At 35.5% G+C, this 12,074-nt stretch overlaps 1 protein-coding gene across 1 annotated transcript; it reads right to left on the bottom strand.

Moving 5' to 3' along the window:
* Positions 1 to 1,087: 1,087 nt before the first annotated feature.
* LOC101889462 (uncharacterized protein CG3556) lies at positions 1,088 to 10,143 on the bottom strand. Its single transcript, XM_005177729.4, has 7 exons — positions 9,546 to 10,143; positions 5,072 to 5,924; positions 4,607 to 5,000; positions 4,331 to 4,529; positions 4,189 to 4,266; positions 2,940 to 3,022; positions 1,088 to 2,869 (listed from the first exon to the last, which is right to left on the bottom strand). The coding sequence occupies exons 1-7, from the start codon at positions 9,719 to 9,721 to the stop codon at positions 2,808 to 2,810; spliced, it is 1,845 nt and encodes a 614-aa protein (XP_005177786.2). The 5' UTR covers positions 9,722 to 10,143; the 3' UTR covers positions 1,088 to 2,807.
* Between the last annotated feature and the right edge of the window lie 1,931 nt (positions 10,144 to 12,074).

Below are 12,074 nucleotides of genomic sequence, written 5' to 3'. Positions count from 1 at the left end.
CCCATATAACGGTACCTCCCGATATTCGGCATTTTAATGTTTTTTGCCACATTTCTTCTAATGTTCTTTTACCCTAGGGTGGAGGGTATTAAAAGTTTGGCCCGGCCGAACTTAATGTTTTTTTACTTGTTCTAAAATAAATTTGAGAATTGCATGAATAATAGAATTTTCGTTTTTATACATTTTAGACCGCACAAAGTATATATATTCTTGATCAGTATAAAATTCTATGTCGATTTAGCGATGTCCGTCCGTCTATCCGTTTGTGGAAATCACTCTAGCTTCCGAACGAAATGTAGTAGATTAATAAGATTTTACTCAAATGCATATTATGTTTGTAGGACTTTTGGTATTCAAAATGGGCCATGTAGGTCCACGTTTTGCTATGGCTCCCATATAACGGTACCTCCCGATATTCGGTATTTTGGTGATTTTAGCGACATTATTCACCGGAAATGTTTCAAATTTGGTATTTGAAGTTCGTAATGGATACTACAGCCTAAGACAGAAAATTGTCTGTGCAGGTCCACATCTTCGTATGGCCACCATATATCGGTATCTCCCGATATTTGGTATTTTGACGATTTTTGCGACATTATTCACCAGAATTGTTTCAAATTTGTCATTTAAAGTTCCTAATGGATACTTCAGCCTAAGACAGAAAATTGCCTGTGCAGGTCCACGTCTTCATATAGCCCCCATATAACGGTACCTCTCGATATTCGGCATTTTAATGATTTTGGCGATATCATTAACCGGAATTCTTTCAAATTTGGTATTTGCAGTTCGTAATGGATACTACAGCCTATAACAGAAAATTGTCTGTCTAAACTCGGTTTTTTTTAAGATTTTAACAGAATTTTTAACGGATTTCATTGTTTTGAGAATTCTCAATTTCGTTCCAAATGTTATAGGGTATTAAAAGTTCGGCCCGGCTGAACTTACAACTCTTTTACTTGTTAGAACTCTTATAAATATTTTTGTTAGGCCACAGGAACTCTGCCTATCCGTGTTCAAATCTCAATAGATGAATTCATTTATAAAAACAACAACTCCACCACCCTCCCTCCCACAAAAAGTCCAGGCAAACGCATATTATGATTCTTTATTCTCTTTTTTGAAGCAGTTTTTATCAATAAACAAATACTGCAATAGTTAAGCATAATAATAATAATAAATACATACATAGATTGAGTGGAGACTTTTTGTTGTGGAAACTGAATTAAGGAGAAAAGAATTTTACAATTTTGAAATGGAATTTGGGAGAGAAAAGGGACTAAATGGAAGAAGAAGAAAAAACGAAATGAAATGGAAGTTTTTTTTTTTGGGAACAAGTGGGTGGGCGGCTGGGTGGTGTCATCTAGATGGGCGGAGAAGAAAGTGATAGCTATAATTTACTGGAGATTAAATAGAGCATATGATAGATATTTGGTTTTTCCTTTTTCTTTTGTTTGTTTGTTTTGGAACCAATATTTAATATAAGTTTGTTTTTTGTTTTCTATTTTCTTGTGGTTTTATATTTTTGTTCGTATTGTTGCAATTTCTTTTAGTTTTTTTTTTAGTAGAGCATACATCATATTCGCTTTGCTTGTTGCTTTTTGTATATTTATTTTCAATATTTTCATTATTATTATTAATAATAATATTTTTATTTTTTTGGTTTTCTTTTTTCGTATATCAAAATAATATTTGATTTAGTCGCAAAAAATATCTACATTGTATGTATGTATGTACTATGGTATCGTATGTTAGTTATATGATGCTATGATGATGGTAGTATGTACGTTAATGAATATATAATGAATGTAAATATTTATGAATTGTTATTTTCTGTCTTGTTCTTTGTTTTTTTAGTTCTTTTTTAGAGTATGATTTATAATCACTTATTGTTACGAACGGTGTCTGACGGTCTAAATAAATCTTGGGGTTTGTCTAATTCGGCATTCATTCGCAAACAGAGAAAAGGCCTCATGAAAAAAAAAATCCTGTTATGGAATTTTCTCTTAGCTTTGTCTGCCGAGTAATAGTTTTGCAAAATCATGCTTCTGTCGGGTACGTCTTGTGTGTGTGTATGTGTATGGAAGTCGTCAGTTTGGAGAAAGTGAAAACGATGACGATCTTTGGTGAGAGCTCCTCCTTTTGTTCTGCTGGTATTCCCTTGTCATTAGTTCGATGCTTGCGTTGGAAACTTTGCCCTAAGGCTATTGTTGGTAGACCAATAGTCAATGTTTAGCTGCAGTTTGTATTTTTTTTTTTAAATTTCTTTATTTGTTTTCCTTTTTTTAATATTTAGATTTATACTTGGTTTTGGATTTATGTTTAAGCGGTTTTCAATTTTTTGTTTTTATTTTAGTTGTTGTTGCTGGCCATCACATATGTTGTTGTTTTTTTGTTTTTCGGTTAACTACAGTGTTTTTAAAATTGGTATCGGTTATTCTTTTTTTTTGTTCCAATATCTTAAGGAATGCAAGCGTCCATTGAAAACAATGTTGAGTAATGGTTGTTGTATCACCATGGGTCGTATTATTGATCGAGATGTACATATATATATATTGGTTTTGATTTTTTTCAACGACGACAACGGCTGCTAAGATGTTGATAACTAGAAATGCCTTTCAAAATTCTGATTTAAACCAAACAAAGGGGAACAGAAGAAATAAAGAATTACAGAATAGGAGTCATAGTTAAAGGAGTTTAAGAGATAATGTTGGAAAATTTGCATTTGTGTGTCGGTGTGTGTGAGTGTGTGGAGTTTTTCTTTTTCAATAGGTTATAGACGGAGTTTCCTTGTTGCGGAAAGGCTGCATTTAAAGTTTCTTATACCAATACAGATAGTGTTCACCATCCTCGACCATCAGTTCATCAACGCCTAGGGAAAATATTGCAGAATTTGTTTAGAATTTTCAAAAGAATCGTACATTTTCAGAAGAAATACTTACCAACTGGGGCAATTAGCTGATTTCCGGGTGTGTTATCTTTATCTGGAATCTCAGGCAAGCGATAGAGTAACCAATAGTTATAGCTGGAAAATGGAAGACAAAAGAAATTAAAAAAATTAAAAAGGGAAAAAAGAGGGAAATCTAAATTATATTCTTCATCCCACAGATCTGGATGATAGTATTGCAAACTTAGTATTGAATATATAGAGGAAATAGTTTATAAACAATCCTAGATCTTTTCTCATTTAGGGACTTAGACGAAATCCATTTTTTAACTACCGAAGAAGACATTTTTTAAGTGAATTGTAAAAGTCATGAGTGTTATAAAACAAAATCTTTACAGACGAACATTTTCATAATTTTGAGACTTGAACGAAATGTAGACATGCAGACAATTAATTGAGGATGCATCCAAATCTTTACAGTCGGAGAGATAGGAGAATTTATTAGAATTGACGTTGGAAAGTGACTTACGGACGACGACCAAGAGAGAGAGAGAGAGAGTTTGGACTATTGAAAGGAATTGTTTATGGGTGAATCGAGGCCAATATTTAAAGAATATTGATATAAAGAATTTCTTGAATAATTACAGTCTTCAATCGCAACGGAAGAAATGTTTTTATAGACTTCGAGATAGAGGTAATTGATAGGCCTCAGATGACGCTGAAAGGAAATTTTTCGGCGCATCCAAAATTAAAAACCTGTTTCTGTATTACGATACGAAACTATTTAAAATTGAGTTTTCAAATTTTTAATTATATTGAATTAAATAAAGCTTAATTTGAATAGTGTTTTGCATTCTCATCCTCTTTCGTTTTCTTAAACTGAAACAAGTCCTAACTTTTAATAGAAATTTGGAAGCAAGTTTTTCGTGGGTAAGTGAAAGCAAGTCTTTAAGGACGACTGAAAAAAGTTTCCGAGAACAAGTGTTAAGGTTAATAATTAGTTATAGCCATAAAAAGTGTATAAATACTCCTTTCTGAGGAGTTGGTGTATAAATACTCCTCCCTCATAACCATATATTAACCTTAAAATCGTCCTCGAAGACCTTGAAGGCAGTCTGAGGGTGCAAAAGTGAATAGGAAAGAAAAATACTAATCCAAATAAGCGTTAAATCAAAAACTTGAAAATATGTTCCTCAAAATAAGGGTCTATAAACTTCTGAACCATCGGGAATTAAGAAAGTTCTACCTTAATTCGCCGTTCCTTTGGATTTTTTCGTTCATTCTTTACTTCAATTGCTACTTACCCCCTTGGTTCCTCTTTCATGCCAGCCAGTGTGTGTACATAATGTCCATTTGGCCATTCTCTTGCCTCAAAAGCAAACCTGAAAAAACAAAAAATTAATTATTTATTTCCATATTTAACGACCACCTCTCCGCAATCCTTACCTTGGATCTATTTCGGCCGCCTGGGTCATGGCCTTAAAGAAACTGGTATTTTTGGGCGACACCATATTCAGTGTAAGAATTTGCGACACATTCGTACCCACCCACAGGGTATATGTGTACGAGACATTCTTCGAATCCGATTCCTCCGCCGATGAGCCAGTCAGTCCATAGGGTAATGCTAATTTTTGTTCGCCATTTTCTAGTAGTGATTCGTGGATATGGCAAATATGTATAGCAACAAAAAATCGCAAACCAAACCAAAACCTTCTCACTTACCTGAGGCGGTATCGCTATTTTCTCGTATAACATGATCACATTGTAGCGCACGAACGGCACCCAAACCTTTCCAGCCCAAAGCTAAAATAATATCTGCAGTAAGGCCAACACCAATATCGGGATCTTGACCATCCTGTAGGGGTTGTTCGGTCCAACCGCCCTCGGCACCTTGTCTGCTAAGAATCCAACGAGATGCTGCCGTTCTATTCCAGCTACCGGCTGGATCGTTCTCCAGATCTTGCAGGGCTTGCATGGCCAAGGCGGTGCTGCGCAGTGAACCAAAACTGCCGCGAGGATCTTGTAGGCTGGCCAAACCACGAGCGGGCCGCCTTACAAAGTGTTGCAAATGACGGTGTCGATGATCAGTGACAATGCAGCGTAGAGCCAAAATGACCTAGGCACGAAGAAGGAATTTTAATGAAAACAATGGGAAATGAGGTTAGGAGGAAAATATTATTCACTTACCATAGCATTTGTATCGACATTTTGATCTGCCACCCCACTGGCTATATCCAAGAGCCTACGTATCTGCCTCTTACGGACATGAGCCGCCGAACTGCACGCCGCCAGTGTGGTCAGAGCAAATTCAATATCCTGTGTCGGTTCGTGATGCTGCAGGGTGGCCACCAAATCGTGACCATGGAAATGTTTGGGATCCTTACACAGCGAACCCAAGGCCAAAACATAACGGGCCAAACGTTCCAAGTTCAGTGGTTTCGGCAAGGTGTGATGCCTGTCCAGCATTGAGAGTATTTCAATTTCCATCTCCTTCACCGACAGGGTATCTTCAAGTTCTTGGATTTTTTGCAGATGATCATCAGGATCTGAGGGATCTTGGGCACCGGACAGCTCCTTGGCCAGAATGACAACATGAGTGTCATTGCCCCAACCAAAATCGGCTGCACGTTTTTTCTTCAACCAAGCCAGAGCTTTTAGAATGGCTTCCTGTTCACTTTTGTCGGGTCCAGCCGAACCAATGATTTCATGAACTGGTGCTGATGTTGTTGTTGGCGAAGATGTAGTTGCTGGCTGTTCGCTGCTGGTCTCGGCCGAATCCACCTGGGCTGTTTGCAGGGAAACAGCTGTGGCCGATGCTGCTGCTGACGCCACCGAGGCGGGTGCATTCGTTGTCACTGCATTGACCAGAGAATTATTCGAAGTTGGACTCGTTGCTAAGTTAAGCTCCACGGGTGTGGCGGCTGTACCTGAATTTAGGGCGTCGGCAACATGTGGCAAAATTAATAACTGTAGGCTTACTATTAGCAGACTTGAAAGCAGCAATCCACCGCCTGATTTTCCATTATCCTGAGACATTGTGCTGCAACGAGAGAAGGTGAGGGAGTGAATGGGGAACTTGATTATTGCTGTTAAAAGAACTGAAAATTTGCTTGAGTGATAATGTAAATGAGTTTTTTTCCTGCCGAATGGCCAGGGGGGGTTCTTTGGGCCATTTCCGTTTTTGATATTTCCGTTTCCATTATTAAATGCAATTTGCTGGCAGCCCAGGGTGGTGGTTGGCTAATTTTAGCAGCTGTCACTAAGTAACAGTGCTTTTTTGTTCTTGTCTTGGAGTTGGGTATGAATGACTATTTGGAAACTTCACACCACCACCACCATCAGCAGCAGACGAGCACCCCTTGATAAAATGACACCAGCCTTTGTTTGTTTAGGCATTGTTGGGGTCATGCACGGACACGATGACGAAGACAGGCCACAGTCCTTTCAAGTTTTTTCCTGTTTTACTGCCGTTTTTTGTGAGGACGCGTATGTGTGTGTTTGTAGTTATGTGAGTCGAAATAAAAGAGTGTGTGGAGGAAGAATAGTTTTTGTGCGTTGGCAAGAATTTTTATATCGATTTGTTTTTTTTTTATTATTATTTGTCCCCATTACACTGGGCTCCAGCCAAAAAAAAAGAAAAAAAACTGCAGACAATGTCGTCCAGCCCCATTCTACATCAGGGCTGTGAAAAGACAACAAAAACCAAACAATAGTCCCTGTTGCATGTAGAATGAAGCCAATCTTTCTCTCTCGCTTTCTCTCTTTTGTTGATTTCAACGGGGCTATGAGCATTGCCCCTAGAATGTGAGGTTAGAAACGAAAATATGAAGTTTTTGTAAATTTTTTTATTAGTAAATAATTTTCTTAATGTAATAAAAAATGAAAAATATTGCCAAAAATTATGAATTATGAAAAAATTAGGTTATGTTCCCAAAAATAATTTTCAATGACCAGCTTTGAAGGAATTTATTTATTAGGGAATCATTTAGAATTGGATGTGGTTAGATAAGAATTACAAATATTGTTTGGGTTATTTTCGGGGTTTTTTATTCAGGGTGGTTGGTAAAATATCCTTCTCAAAATTATAGATACAGGTCCAGATGATATTTGAACTTGTTAATAATTTCCCAAAAAAAATGCTCTCAAATCTTTTGTCGCTCTGTGTAATTTGTTGAATTCCTTATTATGGGGGGTGTTAAATTTTGAATGGCTTACAAAACTTCTAATTAATTTTGTGAACAACGTGTTACGTATAAAACGAGCTTTTTATATTTTTAGGCATAGTCGATAAGAAATATAAATAGAAAGACATATGTGTGCGTGCATACATATGCACACTTTTCCCAAAGGTATTAAAAAAGGACATGATTACTGTTTAAGGGATTTTTACGACCAAAAACGCTAAAAAATTCTTGTGGAAGTGGTTATGTGTAATGGACCTCGTTCTAAAGATACCAAAGTAACCCCAAAATAAAGAGCTTTCTAGAATTGTGAATTTATAAATGATCTCTGAAGGGCACAGCAAATAAATCTAAAAAATAGGCATTCGATCGCAAAAAGTGATAAGGGCAGCTATAAACAAGATAGGCTCTTTAAAAACCATAAAAAATGAAATAAAACCGGATTTCGTGGTTTAAAAAATACCGAACACTTTGTCTCCGTTTTGTAATGAACAAAAAAATGTGAAAATATGGCCGGGACGAACTTTTAATACCATTCACCATTTGGAACGAATTTGACAATTCTCAAAAAAAAAAATAATTAAATAAATAAATAAATAAATAAATTCCGTTAAAAATTTTGTAAAAATATTAAAAAAATACCGAATGTAGCCGTTATATTAGGTTGTATACGACGACGTGGACCTGCATAGGCAACTTTTGTCAAAAGGCATTACAATATTCAAATGCGAAACTTGAAAAAAACCAGTAAATAATATAGCTAAAATCATTAAAATACGGAAAATAGGGAGGTACCATTATATGGGGGCTATACCAAAACGTGGACCTGCGCAGATAATTTTTTACATATGCTGTAGTATCCATTATGAACTTCAAATACCAAAATTGAAACATTTCCGAAGATCTTTTGAAAGAATTTTCAAGATAAAAGGCCCTCTAAAGGACTTCTTAAAATCATGTCCTGACGATATTGCGCCCAAAAGTATGCACAGCTTTTTTAAATATATTAGATTGACCCTTATTTGAAGATCTTTGAAAGAATTTTCAAGATAGAAGGCCCTCTAAAGAGCTTTTTAACTCATCTAGTCCTGACCAGTACTAACTAAGTTTAGAGCCCTTTCCGAGTCATTGTAACCATAAAAGTAGGGCTAAGACTGTCCAACGGGAAACCTGGGATTTAAGAAGAACTTTTTCTGCAGAAATGTTGAAGATTCGCGTGTAGGGCACCCAGAACCACAAATTGCCTAATATTCCCACTCAATGTTAAAATTTAGGGATAGAAATCTTTAGTATTGTAATAGTTGCCGGTTTTTCAAATATACTCTGTTCCAGAATCTGCAAGAATTTACCAGCTTTGATTCCAATATCCAATTTTTTCCAATATCATAAAGGAAAGTCCTGTGAAATTATGTGCATTTTGTAAATTCTTGCAGTTCTGGAAAAGAGCAAGAGTTGGTGTGTTTTTATCAGCCATGTGATTCCTTTTTTTCTAATGGCGATTTAAGGAGAATTCGAAGTTGTTTCAGTAGAAACCTGAATTGTAAAAACACGGCTTGAAAGCCAAACTTCTCTACAGAATTTTTCCACATTTAAATTATAAGGAAACTGTGTATAAAAATTATTTAATTAAAAAACATTTTAAAGTGTCTCCTTCCAATCCCCTTCCCAAGCCCCCAAAATGGCAACCCCCACTAACTGTGAGGTTAATGATGTGCAGCCAAAAAATAAATTCAGACGTTCTTAAAAAAATACCCAATTTGTTTATATATAGACGACAAAATGAAAAATCTATTTATACATAAGGAAGTATATGTACATATATGTGTGTGTGTGTGTTCGTGAAATATTACATATATGTTACACACACACACATCGTCACACATATATAACTTGTCTATGGATTTTCATTAACTTCTGGTCCAAGTTCACAAGACTTGAAATTTTTGTTTTGCCCCCTTTCTCTGGGCACATCATGCACAAACACGCTCACATATATGTGCACATATACCAGTGTATATGACATCCTTTATATACTTTCCTCTATGTTGTGTTGTTGCTTTTGTAGAAGAAATCGAAGAAAAAAACAACATACAACAATAACACTAAAAACAACAAATTTAACACCTCACAAATTGGAGTTGTAATAAAAAAAGGAGAGCAACAACAACAACAACATCCACAACGGAAACGACAACAAATGTCAAGTGTTACATAATTGTTTCAAAATTGTTATCCTGCTGGCACTTAACATTTGGACCCCAGAGGGCCATAATCAAATCCCAGCCAATTATTCACCGAACATCTGTTTATAATAATTCCAACAAAGGAAAGGCGAACTTTTTTCTTTTTGTCGAACACACCCACATCCGTTTTAAGGCCAACAAACCTAGGCATTTGTTAAATGAGTAATCATCATTGTCATCGACGACAGCATGTCCTTTGTGATTCACTTTTTCAGATTCTTCTTTTTTTTTAATTACCTTCGATTTCGATTTTTCCAATACTTAACACCAATAAATGACTGTAGTGGCTTCACCGTGGGTGGTGACTGGAGGGGAGCTGCTTCAACTGGTATGGGAATGGAGCGTTGCTTCTTTGTAGCCGTGTCGCAGAGTCGTTGCAAAGTTATTGTTGTTTTTATGTAATCCTTTAGCATGAAACATGGAGGACTTGTCCAGCGGCCAGTTCACGTAGCCTCATTTTTTTTATTCCAGCAAGGCAAAAACGGAAAATGACATACTTCCTTGCTTAGTCAGTGACCGTTCGACCGTACAACCGACCAATCAATCAATCGAATTACACTGTCTCGTTGTCGAAAGTAGTAGAAAAAATCACCGGATTTCTATGGGTTTTTCTAAATTTTATTCGTTAAAGGATTTCGTTTCTATGTGGCACACTATCACCGAGAATTTGTGTTGCTTTAGCAATTTTTATACTTATTTTAGTTTTGTGCTCTGATGTCTTGTGGCTCTATGTCCTTTTTTCTTTCTACAACGACGACGACGACGAAGGCGACGATTAGGCAATATTTTCTAATTGCGTCTTTTCGTTGATGTTCGTTTTTGACGTTTACGAAGCTAAACTTCAAATGTCTAGTTGTGTTTTTTTTTCGTCCTTTTGTTTGACAGATGTTATCAAAGGACATGCGCATTTAAGTGGTTTCATCGCGGACAGGTTTCATTTATTATCGTAAAGTAAGAGGGGAAAAGCGTACGTTAAAGGACTCGGTTATTTTTAACTGTTCGAAGTTCGAAAAGACGTCTAGGCAGACATTTGATCGTGTCATGTTTTTTATGTTTGCTTCCTATGCATAATAAATTTACAAATTCAAATTAGATAGATTTTTGTGGGAAATATTTATAAAAAATGTATTTTTATAAAGATCGGAATATATAATAGTCGGTTATAGAAACAGAATTCAAATATTGTGGGGATTACTTCAATTCTGACATGAAATTATGTTGTGTGTTTCTTTTAAGTTGGGAGCCCCTAAAAGTATGCTACGAACATTTAAAATATAATATATAAAAAAATTCACTATACACATGAATTTGACATAATGTGTAAACAGGTCTTTTCGAATTTGGAGACAAAACATTTGACAGATTTCAGTTTAATTACACATCCGGATCTTGGTAATTTAATCATATTTTTGGTATTAAAGTTCACCTGATTTTGATAGAAGGCAATTATCGATAACATCCATTTTTCAAATATTTATAATTTCGGTAATTTAAGAAATTTGCCAAAAAATTAGGTAGGAAAATAAAGTAGTCTGTAGGATCCACCCATGGTAGAAGAATGCAGGTAGATGCAACAAATCTTGGGAATATTAATATGTCAAAAAATGTGAGTTTTTTTTTTAAGCTGATTTTTATATGTTTTTTTATACGACGCCAATCCGATGTAGTTATGATATGTATTTTTCAACAATGTACTATCCAACAAGTGGTTACATAATGGGGTTATTTAAAGCGGTTCGGAAGATATAGTAAAATTATTGATTCTTTGGACCCTGTTTTTTATAAAAACCCTTAAAAAGACGAAAAAAGAGTCCATTATGGGGGTCAAGAAAATTAATGCCAAATTATAGCTAATACCTTTTCACCTTACCTTTCCAAAATGCTAAAATTTGTGCTAATACCAAAAAAAGGTATTACACACTAAAAATTAAAATTATGTTTGTCTATATCGTGTAAGTGAATCCGGGCCTTGAACCTGGACTTTCGGATCAAAAAAACCTGGGGTCCCGGATCCGTCCCCAAGAAAAAAATAGTTTTCCATAATCAAGGGTAAAAATACCTACCTCTGGAAAAAAAATTCAAATAAATTGAAGAGTTTTTGCTAAACTAGAGTTAAGCCGTGAAAAATAATTGTTATTGATACCTCTGGGCATAAAGAACGATTCTACAATGCCGGCATTAAGTGAAGACTTGAAGCTACCAGAATTTTTGTAATGGTATGTTTCTTCTCGTCGTTTTTTTTTTTTTTTTAAATGATATTTGGCCTCCATGGACTTTTAGTTTACGCAAACTCCCTATTCTTTAATTCAAAATCCAAATTTAAACTGCTGTTTTTATCTGTATTTTCACTTTCTTTGAGTTATAGCAAACAAAGCGAAATGAGTGATGGCTGACCAGGGTTCTAAAGATCGAAAAGCGACTTGATGTAGGGTTCACCACTCAATGTGAAAACACAATGTGAAATGTAGATGGCGCTTAGCAAAATAAATCATCGAATAATACAATTATCAAAGACATAAAACTATAAAGACTGGTCAAAATGCATATACAAAGACATAAAACTATAAAGACTGGACAAAATGCATATGAGCTTTAATTTTTCTCTCAGGTAATAGATGGCAGGCAACATAACAGAAATGCATTGGCAATTTTAGAAAAATATGTTAGTCCGATATCGCCGAAAAATGGCGGAAATACGCAGAAAAAAATATCAGGTATGATAGACATGCTCTCAAAAATTTATTCCAGAGCATTTCCTTGTACATT

The sequence above is a fragment of the Musca domestica genome, unplaced genomic scaffold, assembly GCF_030504385.1.
Source record: "Musca domestica strain aabys unplaced genomic scaffold, Musca_domestica.polishedcontigs.V.1.1 20, whole genome shotgun sequence".
Classification (NCBI taxonomy): Eukaryota; Metazoa; Arthropoda; class Insecta; order Diptera; family Muscidae; genus Musca; species Musca domestica.
Note: the sequence above shows the minus strand (reverse complement) of the source record. Positions and strands in the feature narration are given on the sequence as shown.

Bases quoted from the DNA above. Each gene is read 5' to 3' on its own strand.
- LOC101889462 (XM_005177729.4), bottom strand. From the start codon at position 9,721: ATGCTAAAGGATTACATAAAAACAACAATAACTTTGCAACGACTCTGC. The intron at 5,001-5,071 runs GTAAGTGAATAA...CTTCGTGCCTAG, and splicing joins ATGTCGATACAAATGCTATG to GTCATTTTGGCTCTACGCTG. The intron at 2,870-2,939 runs GTAAGTATTTCT...TATTTTCCCTAG, and splicing joins TCAGCTAATTGCCCCAGTTG to GCGTTGATGAACTGATGGTC.